At 46.7% G+C, this 27,228-nt stretch overlaps 1 protein-coding gene across 3 annotated transcripts in view; it reads left to right on the top strand.

Annotated features, from left to right (window-relative positions):
• The first annotated feature begins 13,390 nt into the window (after positions 1-13,390).
• The window catches only part of CA12 (carbonic anhydrase 12), a 60,356-nt gene continuing 46,518 nt past the window's right edge, over positions 13,391-27,228 (top strand). For 2 of the 3 annotated variants that reach the window (XM_006079943.4, XM_006079941.4), the window contains exons 1-2: positions 13,393-13,862; positions 21,377-21,397. In XM_006079943.4, the coding sequence (XP_006080005.1) occupies positions 13,778-13,862; positions 21,377-21,397 (106 nt within the window). In that variant the 5' untranslated portion in view covers positions 13,393-13,777. Of the gene's footprint in view, positions 13,863-21,376; positions 21,398-27,228 lie in introns of all 3 variants that reach the window. The other variant, XM_025295731.3, reaches the window with a different exon arrangement.

Raw genomic sequence — 27,228 nt, 5'->3', positions numbered from 1 at the left:
CCTCAATAAAGTTGTCAAAATGTAAAAATTATTTTTACAAAGGAAGTCCTTTTTAAAAGAGAGATATGTAAATAAAATAGTACAATGGTTCTCAGAGTGTAGCCCCTGGATTTGCAGCATCGGTATCACCTGGAAACTTCTAGAAATACAAATTTTCAGCCTCACCCCAGACCCGCTGAGTCAGAAACTCTAGGGGTGGGGCTCAGCAATCTGTTTTAACAAGCCCCCCAGGGGATTCCACTGCTCACTCCAGTTTGACAACCACTTAAATAACGTGCGTGTATGCTCAGGGTCTCAGCCATGTCTGACTCTCTGCAAGCCCATAGACTAGAGCCCACCAGGTTCCTCTGTCCATGGAATCTTCCAGGCAAGAATACTGGCGCGGGTTCGTCTTAAATTTCTTTCAGAATAACCCGAGGAGGGGTGATAGTTGGTGCCGGTATGTATGAAACAAACTGGATCATGAGTTGATCATTGTTGGAGCTGGGGTGATGGCTACCTGGGAGCTCATTACAACCATCCTCTACTGTTATATACATCTGGTAGTTTCCCATAATAACAGTTTTTAAAAATCCGAAGTGTTTTTCCCCAGGGCCCCTTTCCTGCTCTCCCTCACTCCCCTTGGTCCCTTCTTTCCAGCTCTCCTGTCTCTGGAACATTCCCTCTTGACCTCAGAAATTGGCACTCTCCTTGTTCTTCTCAGGAGCCTCAAGTTTTCCCAACCCTCAGGGCTCCTTCTGCTCTTGCCCTCTCTCCCTGTCCTCCCAGCTAACATTTTGAAGTGACCCATTCCTTATCATCAGTCACCACTTCTCTCAAAGTTCTTTTGTGCACTCTAGTTTCTGTCCATTCTCTCTGGGTGGACAGAAACTAGAGTGTGCAAAAGAACTTTGAGAGAAGTGGTGACTGGATTTCTCAGAAGCACTGAGGACTCTGTCTTGCCCAAGACCTTTTCTCTGCACTTGCCAGGTGTGATCTTTTTGCTGCTTTCATTGGCATCATTGATGCCCTCTTCTCCTGTGATAGTCAGTTGCTCCTTTTCTCTTAGAAAAACAAGATGCTTGCCCCTTTAAATTAAAAAAAAAATTTAACTTGACTGTTTTAATGTGTAACAGAATTGCTGATTTAAAAAAATCCAAATAATACAGTGTGTAACAAGCACCACTGTTATCTTGCTCTCTGGGGCACTATAATTTATTTCCTACTACCCTAGGGGATCCCTCTGTGGGGTCTGAGTTCATTCCTCCTTGGTCTCTGCCTCAGCTTCCCTGGGAAAGCACTCACTCTATGGAGCTGGAAGACTGCTGCCCATTGATTCTTGAGGCTGAAGGATAGAGAAAGACTAAGGGAAAGGAGATGAAATAGAGAAGAGAGCAAGACAGAGCCACAGTAAATATGAGGAGGATGGCTGGCAGCCACCTGGAAGTAAGAAGAGAAATGAAATGTTCCTCACAGATGTCCAGCTCTGAGACTCCCCAATCCATTTTTTATCGAACATCTTTGTTTTCAGTCATGGCTCTTGGGCTCTTTCGGAGAAGGCGATGGCACCCCACTCCAGTACTCTTGCCTGGAAAATCCCATGGGCAGAGGAGCCTGGTAGGCTGCAGTCCATGGGGTTGTGAAGAGTCGAACACGACTGAGTGATTTCACTTTCAATTTTCACTTTCCTGCATTGGAGAAGGAAATGGCAACCCACTCCAGTGTTCTTGCCTGAAGAATCCCAGGGACGGGGGAACCTGGTGGGCTGCCATCTATGGGGTTGCACAGAGTCGGACACGACTGAAGCAACTTAGCAGCAGCAGCAGCAGCTTGGGCTCTTTGGGGATTCTAAGGTGGTACAGAACCCCTGCCAATGCAGGAGATACAAGAGAGGCAGGTTTGATTCTTGGTTTGGGAAGATCCCTTGGAGGAGGACAAGGCAACCCACTCCAGTATTCTTGCCTGGAGAATCCCATGGACAGAGGAGCCTGGCCAACTATAGTCCACAGGGTTGCAAAGAGTCGGACACAACTGAAATGACTTAGAGCACACACTTGGGCTCTTTGAGGAGCTCTGAAGCCCAGAAGCTTAGCTTCTTCAGAGGAACTAGTGATAAGACACTGCTCAGCATATAAAGTTAGAATGAAGACTCACCATCACGCACGTGGCCACCTCTGCCCTCAGCTGTGAACCTGGATCCATCCTAAGGGTTCACTGCCCGCCACCCGGCCAGCACTGTGTGCATTCACAAACTTGTCCCCAAAGACATCGAGCTGCTAACTTACTGACAATCTACCCACTGTCATATTTATCTGAATCTGCTCAAATTGTGTTCTTATTTCTCTCCGAGGAGTTTCCTGAAAGTCATTCCAGAAACTTGACTCTCTGTTTTAAATTGCTTCATGACTTAGTGAAACTCTACTTAAGATATTTGTGATGTTACACATTTTTAAGGCTATGCAGAAATGTGGAAAAATCCTTACGACCCAGTGTTAGTTTCCAAAAAAAGTAGCACACAAAATACAGTGTATTAACTTGGTAGTAACTCGGTAAATATTTTTTGTTGACATGGACAGGAATAAAAATGGAAGACACAAGAATGACATTATTGTCGGGTAGGACTGAGTAGTGGGAATTCTTCTCCTCTATGAACTCCTTCTATATAGCTTTGTATATAAAAATCACTTAGCTGAGATGTTTCCCTGCGCTAGTTCGATGTTGAAAGTTCTGTTTCCAGGGCTCTGCTCAGTGTTAGGTGGCAGCCTGGATGGGAGAGGAGTTTGGGGGAGAATGGATACATGTATATGTGTGGAGAGGAGTTTGGGGGAGAGTGGATACGTGTATATGTGTGGAGAGGAGTTTGGGGGAGAGTGGATACGTGTATATGTGTGGACAGGAGTTTGGGGGAGAGTGGATACGTGTATATGTGAGGCTGAGTCCCTTTGTTGTTCACCTGAAACTAGCACAGCATTGTTAATCAGCTACACCCCGATAGAAAATAAGATGTTTAAATTTTTTTTAAAAAGTTCTGTTTCCAGGGAACTTTAAAGGGAAGGGAGTGAGACAAGATAGGGATAGGGGATTAAGAGGCACAAACATAGCAATGTATAAAGTAAATAAGCTACAAGGATATATTGTACAGCACAGGGAATACAGTCAGTATTTTATAGCAACTTTAAATGGAGCACTGAATTAGCATGTTATACACCTGGAACTAATATTGTAACTAAATTGTACTTCAATTAAAAAAAAAAAAGTTCTGTTTCCAGTCTTGGCTGGCATGCTTTGTACAGCATAAGATTCTCTGTGTAGAGTCTACACAAGCAAACCCTGTTGCTCAGCCCCCAGGTGGAAGCCCTCGGTACCATCTTTCACTTCCCTGCATCTCCCTCTTTGTCCAGATAATGGCTACGAGTTCGAACTCTTCCTTCCAGAACTTTTCTCTGCCCTCTTCCCCACTTCTTAGCATTTTTCTCCTGCTGACAGCTAGTTATATGAGACCTATTATGATGGGATTTCTCCTAACCAAGATCTCTGAACTGATTTCTTTCCTGTGAACTGGGCCTGCGTCAACTTGTTTGTTCTGTCAGAGGAGGAATAAGCCCTGGGTTCCTTCTTATCACAGACATGTCTAATGCCTCCACTAAAAACCACTAACCAACTAAATTGTTACAGGTATCAATACACTTTATAATTTTAGAGTATAGTATCCTTCCTAAACCTCGCAAAAAGAATTTTACAAATCCTCATTGGAATTAAGTGCTACAATCTCTATGATAAAAGTGGAATGACTGAGGTATTGGAGCTATTTCCCCTTCCCATCCCCCCAGGGAAAACAGAAGTTGAAGAGTGCACCTAAGTTTCTGAGTTTTCATTTTCTGATTCTTTGAATACCCTTTAAGGACTCTCTGCATCCTGTCCTCATTTCTACTACCCAAGAAACCGTGTCAAGTTGAGAAAATAGATAGGCAATATCAAAGAGAAGTTTTGCATATCTGTGTTTAAAAAAAAAAAACAACTAGGATGTAGATATAACTAATCTAGTTATAATTTATTCCACTACAAAGTGAGCTCCAAACTCGTATTTCAAGGATGGGGAGGGAGACGGGCATGAAGAAGCAAGCTCTGGGTATGTGTATGTATAGCTGAACCACTTTGCTGCACGCCTGAGACTAACACAATAAATCAAGAATAGTCCAATATCAAATAAAAATTTTATAAAAGAAGCTATTAACAGCTCCATAGGTAAGACTTCTTAACTCATCTCAGTGGGTTTGCTATGCAGCCGCTCCACAAGGAAGTATCTCTTGTTCGCTGGCTGTGTTGCCTTGGGTGAGAGAACTATGAGCTTTTGGCTGGCTGCCTGCCCTGCTGCTCATCAGATACACCTGCGCCCTTTCTCACAGCTAGACAGAAAGCTGGATCCTTGACAGAGCTGACCTCTGGCCACAGAGGCGACCCGACCGGAGAGGTCTGTCAGGATGCTCACTGGCCTTCGTCTGTGCAGGTCATGCAGCTGACTGTGCCAGCGGCACTGGGCTTCCAGCCTCCTGAGGACTTCATCAGCCACTGCAACTGAAATAAGATGGCCGAGGGGCAGAAGAATCACCCCACGTGTTCCAGCACCCAATAACCAGGGGAGACGAGTGCAAACTGAAATGCAAGCTTCTGGGGGGTGCTGGCCAGTCTTCTTTGAAAGGAACTGAAATGAGGGATCAGATGATACATTCCTGCCATTGCACAGAACTAGAGCATCCAAACAAGAGGAAATTGCCAGTTTACGCTGATAGAATGTGGCATCTCTGAACTCAAGAATACCTCCCAGCCCCACGAGTCTGGTGATAGGGCATTTCCTGTGGACACGTGGTTCAGGTCTACTGAGTTAGAAGGCATCATTGCTTCAGCAGGAAGACTGGCTTGTTATGACAAAAGCTAAATTCTTTGAGAGGCCAATGTGTAACTGCAGGGAATGACACTTGGAAATCACTCATTCTTTCTTAGGGTTCATGAATTTGGTGTGATTGCTCAAACCAGAGAAACTAATAGGGTTGCCCAAACTAGAAACTATGGGATGAAATAGTCTCCCCCTTCAGCCAGTCAAGACCTTTCTACAGCAGAGAACCACTGACGTATCTACACAGCACTTATTATGAGCCACTGTGCTAAGTTCTCCACATGCCTCGCTCATAATATTTATTCCTTCCTCCTGCTCTTTGGGATGTATTATATGGCCTTCATCTTTAAAAAAGTAGAAAACTGAGACTCAGAGAGGTTAAGTGACTTGCTCAAAATCACAAAGGAAGTGAGTGGTGGAGCTGAGTCTCAAAGCCCAGGTTCATGAGATGCCAAAGTTCTTTCCCCTCCACCATTTGATCTCCCTAACCATCAGTGAAGTGGTCAGAGTTGATATGAAGACTCTGCTTTATGGAGGTATCTGTGAGCTTGCTAGAATGTGGTCTGTGACTGCATTTTGGTTTACAACACAGTGGTGAGAGAGGACAGTGCTGCAGACTGAGAGTGAGAACAGGATCTGGACCAAGCCTCTGAGCTTAGAGGAGAGTGGGTCTCACCAGACAATGTGAAAGGAGAGATGGGCATGAGAAACCTTAAGCTATTATAGTCTAATGATATCTCCTAAGCAGTCTTGGTGTCAGCTAACCATGGATTTCAGAATAATTCACCTGGAAAGAGATAACACATATTGCACCAAGGTTTATTTTCACTTAAAATGCAAACTTCCCTGTTATATAGGCTTTTGATTTATCATCATTTTTATCAGTTACACAGAGTGCTTTATAAAAGTCCCAGAAGGAAAAAAAAAAAAAAAGTTCTGGTGAGAAGCCATTATTCCCTATTCGACAGAAGCAGCAGTTGGGAGTCCATGGACAAATAATTGGACCAGAGTCACTAGTTACCATGGTAACTGGTGGCAGGGGCTGGGTAAGAACTTATGGCCCCTTGTTGGAATCCAAATTTCAGTTTAAGTTAGTAAACCAAGGCTGAGATCAAGACAACTTCCTTTTGTTTCAAGCCCACACTCAGGAGTATCTTATATATGTCAGATGCTTTTGTTTTCCAACGTACTTTCCCATATGTGGTCTCATTCTACATCCATCACCTTGGCTGGGCTTAGACACTCTTATTTCAACTTACAGATCAGAAAACTAAGGCACATACTGGGCTAGAGACTTGCTAAGGGCCCAGAGCTGGTTCCTGGCAGAGTCAAGAGTCTGGCTTTCTTTTCTGTGGGTCACATTGCCCTCCACCTGATCCTGCCTGAAACTGAGCATGGTAGCTAGGGTTCATACAGAGGTTATGACTCTAAGCCACAACTGCAAAAGTGGAAAAAAAGATGTGAAGAAAGTGGCAAAAGTGATTGCATTTTCAAAGACCTTGACACTTGTACTGGGATCAACAGGTCCATGCACACCTTGGCTTTTTGTTCCCTCAGCCAACGCCCAGGCCAAGCATTCTCTTAGCCTTTTCCTTACTTTCTTCCTTTCCTCTACCTCACCTTCCCTCCACACTCCCTTTACCTGGTCAAAGCAGAGCTCATTAATATAACAAAGAATTACATGGTTGGGCTCATAGTCTCCTTTGCTAGAGAACTGATTGAATCAAAGCTCTGTGGTCTCAGGTTCCTCATATCCCATTTGGGCAGATGCTCTATGCAGTGATCAGAGTTCAGGGTCCCTCAGCATCCCTCCCCATGGCACTTGGGGAGAAGCATACAGTCGGGTCCTGGGCAGAGCATCATGTGATTGCTAGAAGTGGCTCACTGTACCCCAGATCAACAAAACACAATCACAGCATCTAGAATCCACATCTCAGAGGGACCCAGAAATACAGCATCCTCATTTGAGGCATTTGTTACCGCAGCCATGGAAAATGCTTGCCTGGGCCTTGGAGACAGAAAATTGTTGTTGCTATTCAGTTGCAAAGTCATACCTGACTCTGCGACCCCATGGACTACAGCACGCCAGGCTTCCCTGTCCTTCACTATCTCCTAGAGTTTGCTCAAACTCAAGTCTATTGAGTTGGTGATGCTATCCAACCATCTTATCTTCTGCTGCCCTCTTGCCTTAAATCTTTCTAGAAAATTATCTGGTTGAAAATTCAGTCTCTGTTACTCAAGCCTTGTGAACCTGTGCAAGGAAGGGATTTTAGTTTTCCAAGCCTCATGTGTCTCTTCCATGATACAGCAAACACAACACTAATCCCTATGGGTTGTTGTAAGAATAAACTGGCAAACAGCAGGCACTCAAGAAATGTTAGATCTCCTCCCACGAGCCTTTTCTTTTGCCCCATCCAAAGGGGCTTTCCTCATTGACTGACACTATTTGAAGAATGAATTCTCACCTTAAGAAATAAAAATCTCTGTACTCTAATCTTTACGCCTGAAAAGCCAATGGTTAGCTTGTGTAAGGGGCACATACTGCCAGACGGCACCAGCTTTGAGAAAGAAGAGCCTGGCATTAGCTGTGCATTTCAGAGGCTTTAGGAAGTCACAGAATCTCACCCTTACACAGATGATGTGGTCCCTCACAGCCCCAGGACAGAGTGGGACTCTTCTGATTATACATCAAGCTTATTACAATCCTTTTGGGTTGGCCGAAACGTTTGTTTGGGGTTGGCAAAAGAACGTTTGGGCCAACCCAATAATTACATTAATATTTATGACATGGTTTGTTTTATGTTTACATATTCTCTGAGCAAGGCCTATGCCTGGCACAGTGCCTGGCACATAAAGGGTGAATGAATGAATGAAGTTTCCACCCACTTTATCTCATTTCAGCCATATATCAGTACTGTCGATGACCCTGGGGCCAAGATGTCAATCTGTACTTTAGAGATGAGGATACTGAAGTTCAGAGAAGTTGCACCACCGTCAAGGCCATCCAGTAAGTGGTGGGGCAGACACTTTAGTCCAGACCTCTTGACACAAAATCTGGTATACTTTTCTTCCACTCCTCTGCCCTTTGACTCATCAGCCTCACCCTCCTGTTGATACACACGTAGTAACATTTGAGAGAAACTCTGCTCCCTGGAACCTTCCATCTGGGTGTGGCATTCATTGGCCTGGTACTATCTCTTGAGAACTGACAGTGCACTTTCTGCCTTAATCCATTGAGTAATGGGCTGTTTATCGACTGACAACAGCCTCATCTGCTGCTGGCAAGGCAAATCCATACATGTTCAGTTGCACAGGGCCCAGTAAGCCTCCAGCAGGGAGGGTTTCCAGAGTTGGGGTCTAAAGCTGGTTAGGTTTGTGCTGTTTGCTGAGGTATGGAAGGGAGAGGCTTGATATTCAGCTTCAATGTTTCATAAGTTTGATCATATCATTCATTTCTGTTTACTTTCCCTCCCGCTGATATCAGAAGATTAAAATTTAAAAAAAGAAACAAACCCACTATTGTAGGTCAATTACACTTCAAACAAACAAACCCATAGAAAAAGAGGTCAGATTTCTGGTTATTAGAGGTAGAGGGGCAGGGGAATTGGATGAAGGTGGTCAAAAGGTATAAATTTCCAGTTAAAAGGTTAATTAGGGCTTCCCAGGTGGCACTGGCGGTAATGAGCCTGCCTGCTGAGGCAGGAGACATAGAGATGGGAGTTTGATTCTTGGGTTGGGAAGATCCCCTGGAGGATGGCATGGCAACCCACTTCAGGATTCTTGCCTGGAGAATCCCATGGACAGAGGAGGCTGGTGGGCTACAGACCAGAGGGTCGCAGAGTGTCGGACACAACTGAAGCGACTTAGCATGCATGCATGTAAATCTAAATTATGCTGAATTAATTCATAGTGCTTTTTACGTCTACTATATCCTTCTACTTCTCTGTATATTCAATTAACTTTTGAGAGTTTGATGTTGAAACTCCAACTAAAAATCTTAATTTATCTACTTAAAAAATAATTGTAATATATAGTGGAACTATATGTAACCTTGTTCTGTATTTTCCAAGTCTCCTGTTATACTTTCATAATAAAAAAAAGATTAATAATAGGGATGTAAGGTACAACATGACAAATCTAACACTGCTGTATGTTATATATGAAAGTTTTTAGGGTAAATCTTAAGAGTTCTCATCAGAAGGGAAAAAAAATTTCCTTTTTTCTTTTGTTTTGTACATATACCAGACAATGGATGTTCACTAAACTTATTGTGGAAATCATTTCATGATGTATGTAACTGAAATCATTAGGCTGTATACCTTAAAATTATACAGAGCTATGTATCAATTATATCTCAGTAAAACTAGAAAGAAAAAAAACAAAGCACTTAGAACAATTGGGTCTCTGTTTATATTCTCAATCCTCTTTTAATTGCTATCCATTCTTTACCAATTAACCAGATCTTTGATCTAGCTATAAATAATAATAATAATAATAAACATCCCAACCCTCTCCTTTCTCTCCATCAAACTCAGTTCACAGTTCAGTTCAGTTGCTCAGTCGTGTCCGACTCTTTGCAACCCAATGAATCACAGCACGCCAGGCCTCCCTGTACATCACCAGCTCCCGGAGTTCATTGAGACTCACGTCCATTGAGTCAGTAATGCCATCCAGCCATCTCATCCTCTGTCGTCTCCTTCTCCTCCTGCCCTCAATCCTTCCCAGCATCAGAGTCTTTTCCAAAGAGTCAACTCTTCGCATGAGGTGGCCAAAGTACTGGAGTTTCAGCTTTAGCATCATTACTTCCAAAGAAATCCCAGGGCTGATCTCCTTCAGAATGGACTGGTGGGATCTCCTTGCAGTCCAAGGGACTCTCAAGAGTCTTCTCCAACACCACAGTTCAAAAGCATCAATTCTTCGGCGCTCAGCCTTCCTCACAGTCCAACTCTCACATCCATACATGACCACAGGAAAAACCATAGCCTTGACTAGGCGGACCTTTGTTGGCAAAGTAATGTCTCTGCTTTTGAATATGCTATCTAGGTTGGTCATAACTTTCCTCCCAAGGAGTAAGCGTCTTTTAATATCATGGCTGCAGTCACCATCTGCATTGATTTTGGAGCCCAGAAAAATAAAGTCTGACACTGTTTCCACTGTTTCCCCATCTATTTCCCATGAAGTGATGGGACTGGATGCCACAATCTTTGTTTTCTGAATGTTGAGCTTTAAGCCAACTTTTTCACTCTCCACTTTCACTTTCATCAAGAGGCTTTTGAGTTCCTCTTCACTTTCTGCCATAAGGGTGGTGTCATCTGCATATCTGAGGTTATTGATATTTCTCCCACCAATCTTGATTCCAGCTTGTGTTTCTTCCAGTCCAGCGTTTCTCATGATGTACTCTGCATATAAGTTAAATAAACAGGGTGACAATATACAGCCTTGACGTACTCCTTTTCCTATTTGGCACCAGTCTGTTGTTCCATGTCCAGTTCTAACTGTTGTTTCCTGACCTGCATACAGATTTCTCAAGAGGCAGGTCAGGTGGTCTGGTATTCCCATCTCTTTCACAATTTTCCACAGTTTATTGTGATCCACACAGTCAAAGGCTTTTTCATAGTCAATAAAGCAGAAACAGATGTTTTTCTGGAACTTTCTTGCTTTTTCCATGATCCAGCGGATGTTGGCAATTTGATCTCTGGTTCCTCTTCCTTTTCTAAAACCAGCTTGAACATCAGAAGTTCACGGTTCACATATTGCTGAAGCCTGGCTTGGAGAATTTTGAGCCGCACTAAGCGCAGGCGGCTGCGACCAGCGTACTAAGTGCGGCCGAGAGGAGCTACCCCACGTCCGAGGACAGGGGAAGAAGCCGGGAGGACCCCATGCCTGAAGGGTGGCGGCCAAGAGGAACTACCCTGCGTCCAAGATCGGGGGCGGCAGCCGAGAGGAGCTACCCAGGGTCCAAGGTCAGGGGCGGCGACGAGAGGAGTTACCCCGAGTCCGAGGTCAGGAGCGGCGGCCAGGAGGAACAACCCCACGCCCGAGGCCAGAGGCTGCGGCTGGGAGGTCCAACCCCATGTCCAAGGAGCCGTGGCTGCGCGGGTGCAGGAGGGCCTAGAGGAGCTATCCCACGTTGAAGGTCAGGAAGGGCAGCAGTGAGGAGATACACCCATCCAAGAGAAGGAGCAGCGGCTGCGCTTTGCTGAAGCAGCCATGAAGAGATACCCCACGCCCAAGGTAAGAGAAACCCAAGTAAGAGGGTAGGTGTTGCAAGAGGGCATCAGAGGGCAGACACACTGAAACCATACTCACAGAAAACTAGTCAATCTAATCACACTAGGACCACAGCCTTGTCTAACTCAGTGAAACTCAGTTCACAACATCCTGTTAAATCCATCCCCTTTTTAAACTTCTCCATCTCTGGGGATCCTTGGGGAACACTTAGAGATGCATGCTCAAGAAGAAACTGGACTTACTGTTTAGCCAGACAGAATGGAATGGGAGTAATAAAATGTGTGTGCCTGATCCAGCTTCCTTTGAACTAGTGGTGAAATGTGGAGTGAATGATTTCACTTCCATGGTGTGCATTTCTGAACCTGCAGCAGCTCCTCCCCAACCTCTTGTGTTCCTCTAGTGCACTTCATCTTGTAAAGACCTAGATGACGAATCAGAGATATGAATGTCTTAAGAACGATAGTGAAACGCTCACTCACCACCCTAGAGGTGTGGCTCTTGATTAAGAGTTATAAGCAGAAAAGGTCATCCCTAAGCCTACCCCGGTTTGAAAGTGCTTGTAACAAGATTGTCTTTGTAACAACTTCCTCAACAAGACTTCATAGCCCTTTATTAACCCAAACAATGGCTGAGCAGATATGAACAGAACAGTAGCACCCCTTGAAATGTGGGTGGCATGTGCTTCCTGTGTCTTCAGCAGAAAAGCTGGTCTGTCCTTCCAAAACTATCACGGACAAGCAGCTTCATCAGTCATTGAGGCCAGCCTGAGAGCCCACTTGGACTGAGATCAGCACAGACCAGAGGGGTGAGGGCTGGTCAGGTAACTGTGGCCAAGAGAAGAGGGTAGGATGATTCAGGTCACAAAACCAGGGGTCCTGTACCAGGGCTGGGGGTGGGCACACTTCAGCAGGCCATGTGATCTGAACAATGCCTGTGGGCGGCAGGGAGCCAAGAGAATAGGCAGAGTCACTGAGCAGGAAGGAAACAGAGCCAAACCACCGGGACCAGACACAGTCAGAGGACCTACGGAAGTCAGAAGCGCCAATAACAAGACTGGTGGTGGGAACAGCAAGTGGCAGTAGCAGCAGCAGGAAAATTCAACGAACGCCAGAGGCAGCAAGTTAGTAAGACCTTTGACTTAACGACTGAACGTGGACTAAATACAAAGGGGATCAGACAACAAGTATCAGCATGTGACTAGATGGAGACCTGGATTTGATCCGTGGGTAGGGAAGATTCTCTGGAGAAGGAAATGGCAACCCATGCTAGTATTCCTGCCTGAGAATCCCATGAACAGAGGAGTCTGGCAGGCTACAGTCCATGGGGTCCCAAAGAGTCAGACACAAGTGAGCAACTAACTTGAACACACTGTATATATATTTAAAAGAATATAGACATGTGAGTCAAGTGGGCAAAAATGAGCAACGGGTGCTGATAACATGCGCTGAAAACAACACCAACATGAATCTGAGCCAAGAGGCAAAATGCCTGGTACACAGTCTTACACTGAGTGACCTGCATGCTAAGTCGCTTCAGTCAGGTCCAACTCTTTGCAACCCTTGGGACAGGAGCCCACCAGGTTCCTCTGTCCATGGGATTCTCCAGGCAAGAATACTGGAGTGGGTTGCCATTCCCTCCTCCAGGGGATCTTTCCAACCCAGGGATCGAACCAGCATCTCTAATGTCTCCCAGATTGGTAGGCAGGCTCTTCACCACTAGCGCCACCTGGGAAATCAAGTAGGAGCTCAAGAAATCATGCAAGTCCCTTTCTTTCATCCAAGTGCCCAGAAAAGGGACCCCCTTCTTCCTCTCCAGCTTCCTAGAGAAAGACTGATATTATGAACTAGTTATATCTGCTCTAAGGTGAAAGTCTGATTGCTTAGCAAAGCTGTTCATTTCTTCTTTTTACCTACATATCTATTTCTATTTCACAGTGCACCCTCAACCCCGAGCTATTTACCTGTTAATTTCTTTGCGTCTATATTTCAAAGGTAAGACCTTTTCAGGACCTTTCTGTGAATTGACTGTACAGTTCACAGAAATTCTGAGTTTGAATGCAGCCCACCCCTCCTAATCCCTAGGTGTCTCGTCCAGTCCGTAAGGTGTGCCCAGTCCAGGCAAGCACACGATGGAGGCACAGAAAGAGTCTCTGGCCCAGACTGGTATAGTACTTAGGAGGCTTCTCAAGTAGAGGCAATGACAGTCCAAGGTCGTGGCCACTGAAGCGCGTCTCTGGACGCACCCCTCCCCACTGGGTCCAGGCAGGCGTATCTCTCCCCCGCCCGCCCGCGGCTTCCACGGAGAACTGGGTTCCGCGCCAGCCCCGGCTCGAGGAGCGCCCGGACCACTGCCCCGCGGAGAGCGGCTGAAGTCAGGGTTACAACTCACCTTGGAACTGGGGCGCCAGACCTCCTGTAGGCAGGGCGTTCTCCCCACCGCTCCCCCCCCACCCCATCCCCGGTGACATCATCTGTTTGGGGCTGAGTCGCTCCATAAAAGCAGCCCGCGGGAGGCCAGGAGCCCAAAGAACAGAGGTGCTGGCCGCGACGCCCTGGCTGTGCTCACAAGATCCCGGTGAGAGCCGCGCCGGCCCCAGCGCCAGAGCCAGAGGGCGAGAAAGAGCTCAGCCGCCCGCAACCCGCGCTCTCCGCCCGCGCCGGGAGCCGCCCGAAGATGCCTCTCCGCAGCCTACACGCGGCGGCCGTGCTCCTGCTCGTGGTCTTAAAGGAACAGCCTTCCAGCCCAGCCCCGCTCAACGGTAAAGTTCCTTCTGCCTCTTCTTTCCGAACAATCCCGAGCGCTCAGCCACACCTGGGCAGGAGGAGTCCTCACGCGGCTCGTTAAAGTAAAATTATTTGCGGGGAGCGGAGAAGGACCTGCAGGGTCTCCAACAGCACGTTTTTACAAAGGATGCTTCATTTTCCTTTGGAATGCAGGATCCTTTCTGGTTTCGCAGGGTGGGCGGGGTAGTGCGGGAGCGGTTTGCCGCACATTGCCCTCGCATTAAAATACGTTTCTGGGAGTACACCCCCCAACACCCACCCGCAGCGCTGGAGAGGTGGCTTGGGAATTTGCTAACCCGGGTAGGAGAAACAGAACTAGGAGGTAAAATATTGTGCCCCGATCCACATGCAGGCGGCAGAGGAGTGTCTGGGGTGTTCCTGAGCAGCCTTTTTACCAGGGAGGGTTCGCACAGTGGTGGGTGCTTTCCTTTGGAGGAGAGACTCTTTACCATTAAGTTTTACCTCCAAGTCAAAGAGATGATGCATCTCATCCTAATCACCGTTTTTCTCCAGAAGGGCTCTACTACTCTGAAGTTGTACGTGTGTGCCCGACGTGCCCTCAGACGAGCGTGCATAAACTTATTTCTGAGTGTAGTTAGGGCTTTGAACCCTGAAGGGATGGAGGCTGGTGGTGCCCAGCCAGTAGCAGGAGATGGTAGAAGGGCTTGTGTCTGGGAGATGAGTTGCAGCCAGCAGCTATAGTGTTAGTCCTCAGTTGTGTCCCACTTTTTTGGACCCCATGGACTGTAACCCCCAAGGCATCTCTGTCCATGGAATTCCCCAGGCAAGAATACTGGAGTGGGTTGCCATGCCCTCCTTGAGGGGATCTTCCCGATCCAGGGATCGAACCTGGCTCTCTTGTGTGTCCGGCATTGTAGGCAGATCCTTACCCCAGCCATCAGGGAAGCCTGTAGATAGCCACCAGCTAAGTGAGGGCTTCTGACTGGGTCTCCACAGCTGGGTGAGCCCTTTTCTGGAGGAGTAGATGGTGACTTACAGAAACTTCCTGAGTAACAGATGGTGGCTAGTGCCCTTGACAGAGTTTGCCCCAAATGTTTGTATGGACATTTGTAGGTGCGACCGTTCCTGCTGCTGCTGCTAAGTCGCTTCAGTCATGTCCAACTCTGTGCGACCCCATAGACGGCAGCCTACCAGGCTCCCCCGTCCCTTGGATTCTCCAGGCAAGAGTACTGGAGTGGGTTGCCATTGCCTTCTCCGGCGACCATTCCTAGACCCAGGCTAGGTTGAAACATTCCTAGAAGAGCCCAGAGTGACTAGAATGGCTGCCAGTCCATAGTCCCTGGCTGGGTGGTGATGGTGAGAAGTTGGTTCTGCTCAGAGGCATGAAAGCTGGAGCCCCTCCCATCAGAGGGCATGGTGCCCATGGGGCATGGTAGGAGAGGCAGAGGGAGCCTGGCTGTCCGCAGCTTTGTCACTCCTCTTAATTCAGTTCAAGTCCACTAGCTGGCTTGATATGCTTGGTAGTTATCTTCCTCATCTGGTGGGGGAGAAAGTAGATGGGAGAAAGGAATTATAAAAGTGGAAATTAGTTTATAAAACTGCAGACTTTAATGTATATTCCCCTCTGAAGAAAGCTGCACTGAAACCCAGAGTCTGACTTGAAATCTCCTTTTTAGCTCCAAGACGAGAGAGAAGCCCTTTACCGACCCTCTTCTGAAAGCCTGTTTCTCCCCTCACTCTGGGGGCAGCTCCTCCTGCCCACTGGGCTTCTCTGACCCTCTGGATCCTCCTCTCCCCCTCCTCCTTGCCCTTCTCTCTTTTCCCTTCTCCCAGTTGGGCTGGGGAAAGTTTTCAGTTTAAAAAAAAAAATCTACTTTCACTCTACACTGAGCAGCCAGCCTGCTTACCCCCTTGATTCTAAGAACACAGCTTTTATTCTGTTCTTCCTCAGGCAGGTTTCTTGGCTTTTTAGTCAAAGCAAAACTCACCGAGATGTAAAGTTTCAGTATTAACCCAAGTGTGGGGTTAAGGGGGTTAAGGGGGGAAGTGGGTGAGAAAGTGGTCTGCCTTCTGCCTGCATGCATGCTAAGTCACTCAGTCGTGTCCAGCTCTTTGCAACTGCATGGACTGTAGCCCGCCAGACTCCTCTGTCCATAGAATTCTCCAGGCAAGAATATTGGAGTGGGTTGCTATGACCTCCTCCAGGGGATCTTCCTGGAGCACCTGAATTCTCAGTGACTGGCACTGGCAAACTTCGGGGTCAGGGAGGGAGAGGGCATAATAAAAGTCAAGCATCTTCCAGAGATAACCTGGGGACTCTCAGTTGCTGGGGGAGGGGGTGGGGGTAACATTTCTATGAATTCTGCAGAACCTGCTCTGCCTGAGCCTGGTGTGGAGAGCTGGGCAGCTTTGGGCTCCCCGGACGTCGGTTAGTCAGGGAAGGTTCTAGCATCCAGGACAGGGAGCAAGCAGGGCCCAGAACCCCTGACCTGAATCTTTGTAAATATCATTTCCTCCGAAAGCAGCCAGGACATTTTCCCTGCCCAGGATAAGCTGGGGCTGCAGGTTCTAACAGGCATCCACCTGGAAAGAAGTGATGACGCCCCCAGGAAGCTACTGAGGTGCAGCCAAAGGGAGGGGCCTTTGCCTGGCCTGCCTGGGTGGGGGACAATTTAATTCTGTGAAGATCCTTGCCCCTAAAGTGAGAGGTGGGAAACCAGGAGGGGCCATTTCCAAATAAAGCAAAGGTGTACCCTTCCTTTATAAAGTTTTCTTGACCTCAGTTCTAGCAGACAATGAACCAAACTGGGCACTGACCTTCATCCAGTGAGACCCCCTGACCCAGATCACCCTCCCCTTCATTTTACGGTGCCTCTCTTCTCCAGACTCCAGCTTTCGAGCCCCTCCAGACACGGCCATTTATACCCAAAGCACCAAGTCTTGAGGTTCAAGCAGGGTCGCTCAGCGAAACGAGGGCAGGAAAGATTGCTCTGCTGCTTTTTAAGTGCATGTGCCCAGGCCTGCGTCCTTGAGCCCACAGTCCCAGAGGCACGCGGTCTCACTGAGCTTACCAGAGCGTTGTGCTGATGCCGCATCTGAGGATGAGCGCTGCAACAGTATGGAAACCTCAGCTTAGCAAGCTTCGGGGAAGGGAGCAGAAGATACAGGCTGTTAAGGCCATAGTTTGATTTTGGTGCAGGTGCAATTAAAATTTCTGGCCAATGCAGGACCGCTCAGCAGTCGCAGATGTTTTTTCCTGGTGGCCTCCAGGATCACTGAGTGGCCTATGCCTCTCCAGGGAAGCACTGAGATGAAATTCCCTGTTCCTTGTGAGATTTTACATCCTGGGCCTCCAAGTGCTCTGGCCAGCTAAGTGACAATCCTCTGGCTTCCTCTACCTCTGAAATCCATGGTTGTATTTTAATAAAACCCCTCAAACAGAACGCCAAAGGAAAATGTTCAGAAAAGTGGTTTGAAGTTTTCTGTAGCTTAGTTCCCAAGCCATGTTTGGGTTTTTTTTTTCCCCTTTTCACTATTGTTTCAATGAGAGGCTAGAAGTAAACCTGGGGGTCACATAGAAGTTTGGGCTCACTATGGTTCTGAATGTCTTCATCTAACTGCTGATTCAGAGGAGGTGAATTTAGGGACTATTAAGCCCTGTCCAGTCCATAGTAGGTTTCAGGGGGTCTGTGGGGTCCTGGGGGAGAAGGCAATGGCACCCCACTCCAGTACTGTTGCCCAGAAAATCCCGTGGATGAAGGAGCCTGGTGGGCTGCAGTCCATGGGGTCGCTAAGAGTCAGACACGACTGAGTGACTTCACTTTCACTTTCTACTTTCATGCATTGGAGAAGGAAATGGCAACCCACTCCAGTGTTCTTGCCTGGAGAATCCCATGGACAGAGAAGCCTGGTAGGCTGCAGTCCATGGGGTCGCACAGAGTCAGACACGACTGAAGCGACTTGGCAGGCAGCAGGCAGTGGGGTCCTGGATACTTTCATGGTACACCTCTTTGCCACAAGCATTTTCAAGGCGTAACTAATTGGCCCATTAGGCAATTTTGCTGTAGAAAATAAAATAATAAAAAGTAAAAGCAGGACATCAAAAAAGACATAATGAACAGAAATTGAGTCAAGTGTACAAAAACTTATGGTTACTGGAGAGGAAAAGGTGAGGAGGGATAAATTGGGAGATTGGGATTGACATATACACACTATTATACATAAACTGATAACTAATAAGGACTTTTGTAAAGCACAGGGAACTCTACTCAATACTCTGTAATGGACCTACATGGGAAAAGAATCTTAAAAGCAGTGGAGATATATATATGTGTATGTATATAACTGACTCAGCTTGCATATACCTGGAACTAGCACATCACTGTAAATCTACTCCAATAAAATTTTTAAAGGACATAATGAAACATAAGAAATAAATAAAAATTTAAAAGACTTTCTTACAAATATAAAATATTTGGATATATTTTAAAATGTATGTAGATTCATAGTAATACTGTGCAAATAACTGATTTTATCTTGTGGGCTGTACCTAAGCATTTGCCTTCCAAGTCTTTCGTTCATAGTATTTTATACTTTTTGTTTGTTTGTTGTTGATTCATCTCCTCAATCAGCATCACACTTTTCCTTCCTTAAGAGAGGTACCAGTTTCCAAGTATGAGGGTGCATGTTTATACCTGAGCTTTGTGTTGCAGTGTGAAAGCCTCTACCCTATGGTGGATTCTTGGCATCTTGTCACCTATCTGTTGATAGATGTTTCAAAGTTGTGGAAAACATTGGCTCAACCTTTGAGGCCCTTGGCCTCTTTTTCCGCCAGTGTAGTTTGTTTCAAAGTAAGAAACCAATTCTTGGTGCTAATGATCATCACTGGTCAGCTGGATAAAGCCATCAATAACATCATTAACTGGAAGAAATGCTAATGCATTGGAATGCTAATGCAGTAGAAATCCAACTGCCAAACCAAAAATTGTCAACCAGTTATTTGATCTTTCATGGGAGAAATGTCTTACTGCCAGTTAATTATGCAACAACAATTTGTGGCAATAATAGTTGTGGCAAAGAAGTTTACAGTAAAAGAAAGAAAAAGGAAAAAACACACAGAACAAAAAACCAGCACAGTTCTATGCACCTCCTATGAAATTAACTGTATGTGAAATTTCTTGTGTTCAAGGTTATGGGCATTTTTAATGAGGAAAGGCAGCAAATACTCTAAGGGGTCTGGACTACCGCCTCTAGCTCAAAGATTCTCTCTGGAGATGAAGAGGGAAGTGTGTCAAGAGCATAGCTCCACAACGACTTTCTTTTAAAAAAATTGAAGTGTAGTTAATTTCCAATGTTGTGTTAGTTTCAGGTGTACAACAAAGTGATTCAGATACATATATACATATATATTCTTTTTCAGATTCTTTATCCTTATATGTTATTACAAAATACTGACTATAGCTCCCTGTGCTATACGATTGGTCCCTGCTGGTTATCTGTGCAATGACTTTTTAAAACTCTATTTAGTTGTTAGCATGAAGGACTTTTATGAGTGAAGGGTGTGAGTGGGAGGTGACAGGTGACTTTCATTACAGTCCTGGCAGGACCTCTCATCCACATTGCCGCCACCCATGGAATTCTAACTCCGGTGATGACGGTGGCAGCTTCCTTCAATAAAAACCTTCCTTTTGGAATGAGCTTGAACTCTTCTCTAGGCTGCGTTGTTAAGTGGGGGAAAAGCAAGATGCAAAACAGCATTTCCCAGAGGCCAGCATTTGTGTGAAAAAAAAGAAGGGAAGAGAATACAGATACCTGTATGCAGTCACACTGTGCAGGGGTTCCCATCAGCTGTGAAACTGGTTGAGTCTGATGAAGCAGGGAGGTTGGGTGGTAGGAAGTGCCCTCACTGTGTTCCTCTTGGCAGCTTTTGAGTTTTGAGCCTTGTGAATTTATTAACAATTTGGATAGTGAAATGTGGCTTTTCTAAGATATACGGGAGGCTTCTGATGAAGAAGCCCCCTACCCCTGGACCCCTGCAGAGAATCACTGCCTTGTGCCCCTTCCCTGGAAGCACAGGTGCTCTGAGAGGCAGTTTTTCCGACACAGACTCTGAGAAAGGTGGTGTGTTTAATTTTTTTCTCCCAGTTTTATTGAGATACACTTGACATAAAGCACTGTTTAAATTTAAGGTGTGTGGTATAATGATGTGACGTATATTTCATGAAGTGATTATCACAGTAAGTTTAGCAAACATCTAATTATCTGATACATGTACAAAGTTTATAGAATTTTTCCTTGTGATGAGAACTCTTTGGGATTTATTCTCTTAACAATTTTCATATGTAACATACAGCAATGTTGATTATATTTATCATGTTGTATTAATACATCACATTCCTAGGACTTATTCCTGGAAGTTAGAACCTTTTGGTCACCTTTATCCAGTTCCCCCTGCCCCAACCCGTTCCCTCTGGGAACCGCTAATCTGATCTCCTTTTCTATGAGTGAGTTTGAAGTATATTGACCTACAACAGCATGTTATTTCCTGATATATAGATTAGTGTTTTTTTCCTATACATTTAAAATATGTCACCATCCACAGATACTACAGTTACTGACTGTATTCCTCACACTGTACGTTTCATATTGGTGACTCATTTATTTTGTAACTGGAAGTTTATACCTCTTAATCTCTCTTACCTATTTATTTCCTCTCCTTTATGCACCTCTCCTGTGACAACCGTTTTTTTCTGTATCTATAACTGTTTGTCTTGTTTGTTCATTCTTTTTAGATTCCACATATAAGTGAAATCATACAGTATTTATCTTTCTCTTATTTCACTTAATATAGTACCCCCTAGGTTCATCCATGTTGTCATAAATGGCAATATTTTATTCTTTCAATGGCTGAGTAATATTCCATGGTGTGTATGTGTGTGTGTACATGTGTATGTGTATATATGTGTGTATATATATATCCTACATCTTTTTCATCCATTCCTCTATTGATGGGCAGCACTTGGGTTCTTTCCACATCTTGACTGTTGCAAATAATGCTGCAGTGAACATGGGGGGTGCATATATCTTTCCTAATTAGTTTTTGTTTTCTCTGGATAAATACCCAGGAGTGGAATTTCTGGATCATATGGTAGTTCTGTTTTTAATTTTTGTGAGAAACCTGAATACTCTTTTCCATAGTGGCTGTACCAATTTACATACCCACCAACAGTGCAAAAAGGGTTTATTCCCTTTTCTCCACAATGAAAAAGTTTGAAGTTCTCAGCATTTACCTCCTTTTCAATCTCACCCATTTAAAACTAAAATCTGGGGAATTCCCCGGCGGTCCAGTGGTTAGGATTCAGAGCTTTTACTGCTGAGAGCCTGGGTTCAATCCCTGGTTGGGGAACTAAAATCCCACAAGCTGTGTGGCATGCCCCCATCCCCCAGATAATAATAGTAAAATCTGTCGTATTTTCTCTAACGTGTTCAAGCTCAATTGTACTTACTTCCTTTGTTTTCTTCTTTGCAGGATCCAAGTGGACCTATATAGGTAAGTAGCGATCTTTTTTTTTTTGAAGAGATGGCTATATTTAAAGAGAAACTTCTTGTTTTCTGGAGATTATCTAGGGGGTTAGGGAGAGCAGTTCTGGTCTTGTTAAAGGAGGACACAAAGTCCTCCCTAAAGACTTGCTCCACATGGGTCACAGACAGCTCTTTCTCCGAGGAGCTGAGCCTGCTTTGTGCATTCGAATTGCAAGTCACAGTGTTAAGGTTTTCAGATTCCTGCAAACCACCTAGGTGAGGATGCTCATGTTCCCTTCCGACTGCAGGGGCCCTAAGCAAGAGAGTGCCCTTCTCCTCTGTAGGACATTCATCCTACAATAAACAAAGAATAAAGGGCTCCTTTCTGAAAGTTAGGCCCAGGTCCCAGAACTGAAGCTGCCAGTGTGTTTAGCATTAACTTCTTGTTGTCATGTTTGTAAGCAAGCAAGGGACCAAGCAGTGATGGTCGATCTCAGTAAAAGAATGGTTGTCTTAAATGGAGAGACAGGGATGTCAAGGGTGTGCAAAAGGGTTTTGAGATAAGCAGCTTGAAATAGGCTCAGCTCATGTGTGTGCAGTGAATGGGAACTGGTCATCAGCTGGAATGGGGGATGATGGCCAAGCCCCAGAGTCCACTGGCAAGTACAGGGATATTAATAATGTCTTGTTTGGGACTGAGTGACAAGGGATATGCAAGAGAGATTGCTGTGGGGAGCAGGAGGGTGGAACTGGCCACATTGGCACAGGAGGGGTGGTGACAGGCAAGGAAGTCCATTACAACAGAGGAAGCAGAATCCAGAGAAAGATCTGACTTGGATTTTCTAGTTAGCCTTTAGATGTTTGCCAGCCCAAGAGGCTTAGAAAATTCCCTGAGCTAATCAGTTAGTTGCCTCCAGGCCAAGGTCTCCTGGCCTCTAGCATTGCAAGGCTCCATCTCTGCTAACATCCCTTACTTACTTATTATGTGCAAAGCACATTGCTAAGTGGGTGGATAATTAGAAGCGTAGGCTGGTAGGCTGTGGTCTGTAGCTGGAATTACTTAAAGCTCACAATTCAAAGCAGAATATAATAGGTAATAAAAGCAGATAACAAGTAAATGGTTCAGTGCTCTGATGGTTCAGAGAAGAAGAATGCTAGGACTGGATGGTTAAGAAAAGCTTCCTGGAGGAAGAGGACTTTCACGTGGACCTTGGGGGATGGGGAGGATTCAGTATGGCCAGAAGGAAGTGCTACTGGCCAAGTTGATGATGGCGTCACATGAGTGGAGGCAAGAAAGAGCAAGGTGGCATTTGAGGGAAGACATACAGAGACGTTGTTACGGGGGGAGGGATAGACTCTGTCAGAAAGATAAGGTGGGTCAAACAGGGGAGCATGGAGGAGGAGGCCAGGCTTTCCCCACTTTGTCTCGTGGATGGAGGGGTGGGGTTGGGGGTAATCTGTGTTTTAAGGAGAGTCAGGGGTGATAAGGGGTGCAAGAGAAAAAATAGAGAGGCAGGAAGACATTTGGCCCTTGAAGAAACACCATTCTGTGTCTTAATGTCCAGTTTAAAGTGACGGCAGTAACAGGGCAGGGCAGGGCGGGGCAGGAGCCCTGTCGAAGGAGGAATCCACAGAGTCTGGGTATCAGCCTGCCCACCTCACCCCTCCGCGCTGCGCGGGGCGGCGTGTGGGAGGAGACAGGAGCAGGGCAGGCACGGAAAGAAGCAGGGACTTGAGGTCTGCACCTCATTCCATATGGTCTGGTGTGAACCCTCGGGGTCTCGATTTCTTCCCACCTGTGACTTGGGGAAGGGATTGTTTGATCAGTGTTCCTCAAGCTATGGCTTGGGGTCACCTGCATCAGAATCACCTGGAATGCCTTCCAGATATGCAGATTTCTGGGCCTCAGCCTGGACCTGGAGGAGGGAGGGAACCTGAAAAACGTGTCTATTTCAGGTGATCCTTAGGCAATCTGTTAGAGAACCTCTGACCGGATGATTCCCAAGACCTCTCTAGCCTGAGTCAGAGGAAACCTGCCCCACCTCTTCTCCTGGCTTCCCAGGTAGAGTGGAGATACCACTCACATCTCTCCAGGGCTCCCTGCCTCTGTAGGACAGCCTACAGAGTGGAGCGAGGAAGTCATGGAGAGCAGAGAGACACCATGTCAAGAGGTAGAGGAGGAAAATCTTACTGCCATTTAGGCATGACATGGGGCTCCCTGGGGAGGGCCTCTGTACACCCATATCGACTAATCCAGAAGCATTTCTTCCTGACCCCTTGTGCTGGCCAGCCCTCTGTCCCTCCTACCCGACAGTTAGGGTGGCTCTTTGCTGAGGGAGCAGAGGGCAGAGTCTAAGGATGCAAGACATGCATGGGGGTGAGCACAGAGGCAAACCTGGCTTTTTATTAGTGAAGTGAGCACACACGTGATGTGGAGTCAGGTCAGTGGGGGCCCATGAAAGAGGCTGGATGGAGGATAGGTAAGGAGGCAAACAGGTCCAGGCTGGCAGCTGGCATCAGTGTTCACAGTCACACAGGTAAATAGAGAGCCTGGCATAGATGCCGGGGGAAATGGTTTCCAAACAACACGGGCTGCACCGAATGGGGCAAGTCCAACCCAAGGCCGCGTGCTGGTTTTCCCAGGGTGCAGACCTCAGCTACTTTGCACGTAGATGCCGCTGAGTCATCCTGCTCTGCGGGCCTCCGGCTGCCAGGAACACATGGTAGGACTTTTAGAAGCACATGGAAAGGGAATTTGAGCCCCTTCCCCCTCCACACTGAGTCACTGGACTGACCTCCTCGATGGCCTCCTGGAGACAGGAGGACCATCTGACAGCCAGGGTGGGGCCAACCCTGCCCCAGGTGTCCCTCCTGGGGGGATGGAGCGGCACCGGGTATGTGTTGGCATGTGCTGAGTCAGTGCCCTGCCCCCTGCAGTCAGTCCCAACTTGATCCTGCTGAGCCACCAACTCTGAAATGGAGGGCAACTGCAAGTCAGGCTGACTCACGACGGGAGGCTGGACTCCAGCCTGTTCAAGGGCTGTTAGAAAGCAGAATAGGGGAGCCCTTGGGTGTGGAGGTGATTGAAAGAAGAGGATACTGGTCACCTTCAGTTCCTTGGTGTGGGTGCTGTTTTCAGTGTGTGAAAAGCCATCAAGCTTACTTATGATACATGTACTTTTCTGTATGTACATTATATTCAATAAAAGAGTTAAATTCCAGCTGGGTAGGAGAGTCATCCTTACCCGGATAGAGTTTTCAGCCCTCCCACAAGAAACAACCAAAAAACCCTCAGTGTGTTCAAAACAACAGAGCAACTGAAAGGAATGACTGTACAGAAACTAACGAGCCAAGAACACATTATGTGAACAGAGAACAGACCTGGGCTCCATCCCTGAGGATGCCAGACACTGCTCTGATGGTCCTCCAATATGAGTAGTTCAGAAACAGACAAACGCCACTGTTCCCTACTTGGGAGAAATAAGACAAAACTTCACAGCTTCCCAGGTGGCGCTCATGGTAAAGAACCCACCTGCCAATGCAGGAGATGTAAGAGACGTGGGTTCAGTCCCTGGGTCGGGAAGATCCCCTGGAAAAGGAAATGGCAACCCACTCCAGTATTCTTGCCTGGAGAATCCCATGGACAGAGGAGCCTGGCAGGGTATAGTCCATGGGGTTGCCAAGAGTCAGACACAACTGAGTGACTTAGCATGTATGCACATCATGGGAGATGGGATGTAAGGGGAAGAGGAGGTCAAGCCCCCATCCTGGCAGGTGAGCAAGCCCCATTTCACCCCAAGTTAGGGCCCTGAGGGGCATTCACCAGACCAGCCCCTCCATTCCAGAGTGGGGACTCGGGAAAGATGGCAGCTTAGCCTGGGGGTGCCAGGCACCGGGCTCTTAGGCACTCCTGCCCAGCTTCTTGGCCCGAGGCAGGACTCCCATGACCAGGCACTGCCGCCACATTCCTCAAGCTGCTCTCCTCTCTCGCAGACAACAGATGCTTTATCTTAAAGGATTTCCTTGGGAATTTGGAAGGGCTCCTCCATCAGGGTGAACCTCATTGGTTCTTCAGGCTCCCACCTCCACGCCTCTTCTGTCCTAAATCTGCTGGAATATTAGGTTGCTACAGTCAAACAATCCCTGGGATTTACGACGTTTTTCCTGAGCTAGAACTAGACATGGGACACATGCAAGGAAGCTAGAGGAAGAACTCTTTCCTTTCTCTTCTTTAGTAGTGGTTAAAGATACCATTGGAGAAGGCAATGGCACCCCACTCCAGTACTTTTGCCTGGAAAATCCCATGGACGGAGGAACCTGGTAGGCTGCAGTCCATGGGGTCGCTGAGTCGGACACGACTGAGTGACTTCACTTTCACTTTTCACTTTCCTGCATTGGAGAAGGAAATGGCAACCCACTCCAGTGTTCTTGCCTGGAGAATCCCAGGGACGGGGAAGCCTGGTGTGCTTCCGTCTCTGGGGTCGCACAGAGTCGGACACGACTGAAGCGACTTAGCAGCAGCAGCAGCAAAGATACCATGTGACTTCATGATCAGAGGCAATATGAAAAACAGACTAAGAGCTAGCTAGCAGGAAGCTGCTACACAGGGAGCTCAGCCCATGCTCTGTGATGACCTAGAGGGGTGGGGTTTGGGAGTCTCAAGAGGGAGGGGATAAATGTATACATGGAGCTGATTCTTGTTGTTGTACAGCAGAAACCAACACAACATTGTAAAGCAATTGTAATCCAATTAAAAATAAATGAAAAAAAAAAAAAGACTATCACTTAGAGCTAAAGGGAGAACTTAAAATAGCAGTTACGGAACATATGCAATTAAAAGGCTGATTTCATTAAGGAGAATTCTTATCTATACCAAAGGTAGAGCCTGGCCAACTCACAGAATCCCAGTGCCTTCTCCCCCATTCCCACTGCCAACCTGAGGATGAATGACAAGAGGCACAAAGCACTCTTAGGGGAGAGAGAACCAGAAGGGCCAGAACATGTTTTTCATACAAGGAAACTGAATCGCTATGCCTGCATCTTGGGGGTTTCCCTTGAGGCTTAGCAATCCAACCCGCTATAATTTATTCATTAAATCTGTGCTATAGTTCCAGTTACTTCTAGAAGTTGTGACATCCAGGGTTTGCCTGGATGTGCTGTGGTCCACCCGTTCGTCATCATTTCTCATCTTTCCTGAGTTGCAGAATTGAGGTCTGTGTGTTCTGGGTGCCTGCATTTTCGTGTCCACAGCTGGCCTTACCAACTGGGTGAAAAGATAAGGAAGCTAGCATTTGTTCCTAAAGGTGGGGGTGGTGTCGTGGGGGTACGGGGGTGGTGGTGAAGGGCGGGGGAGGCAGAAAACCAGGAGGAAGAAGAGGAAAGTGTACAGAGCGCAGAACCAGGCAGACCTCCTGGAGATGGCAGCTTGGCCACTTTCTGGGTGAATGGCCTTAGGAAAGTAACTTGACCTCCCTGGACCGTGGTTTTCTCAACTACAAGATGGGAGTCATAACAGCATCTACCTCAGTGGCACCAGCATGGGGCAGCATCAGCATCCCCTGGAGCTCCGGATGCTCTTCCCAGACACTCCGAACTGCAAGTGAAACTCACGGGAGGAGTCTGGGAGAAAAACCGCAAACGCTTCACCTCCAATCCATTAGCAGCGAGGAAAGCACCATGTATGGCTTTGTTAGAAACACAAGTTCTCCCGCCCATACCAGATTTACTTCCAAATCAGAAACTCTGGGGCTGGGCCCAGCCCTCTGCTTTAATAAGTCCACCAGGTGATGCTGATGCATCCTCGAGTTTGAGAATCTCTGTTCTCCCCAAGTTGTGGTGAGGATGCAGTAAGATAATGCA

Source organism: Bubalus bubalis, chromosome 11 (genome assembly GCF_019923935.1).
Source record: "Bubalus bubalis isolate 160015118507 breed Murrah chromosome 11, NDDB_SH_1, whole genome shotgun sequence".
NCBI classification, from domain to species: domain Eukaryota; kingdom Metazoa; phylum Chordata; class Mammalia; order Artiodactyla; family Bovidae; genus Bubalus; species Bubalus bubalis.
This window is presented reverse-complemented; position numbering and strand designations above follow the sequence as displayed.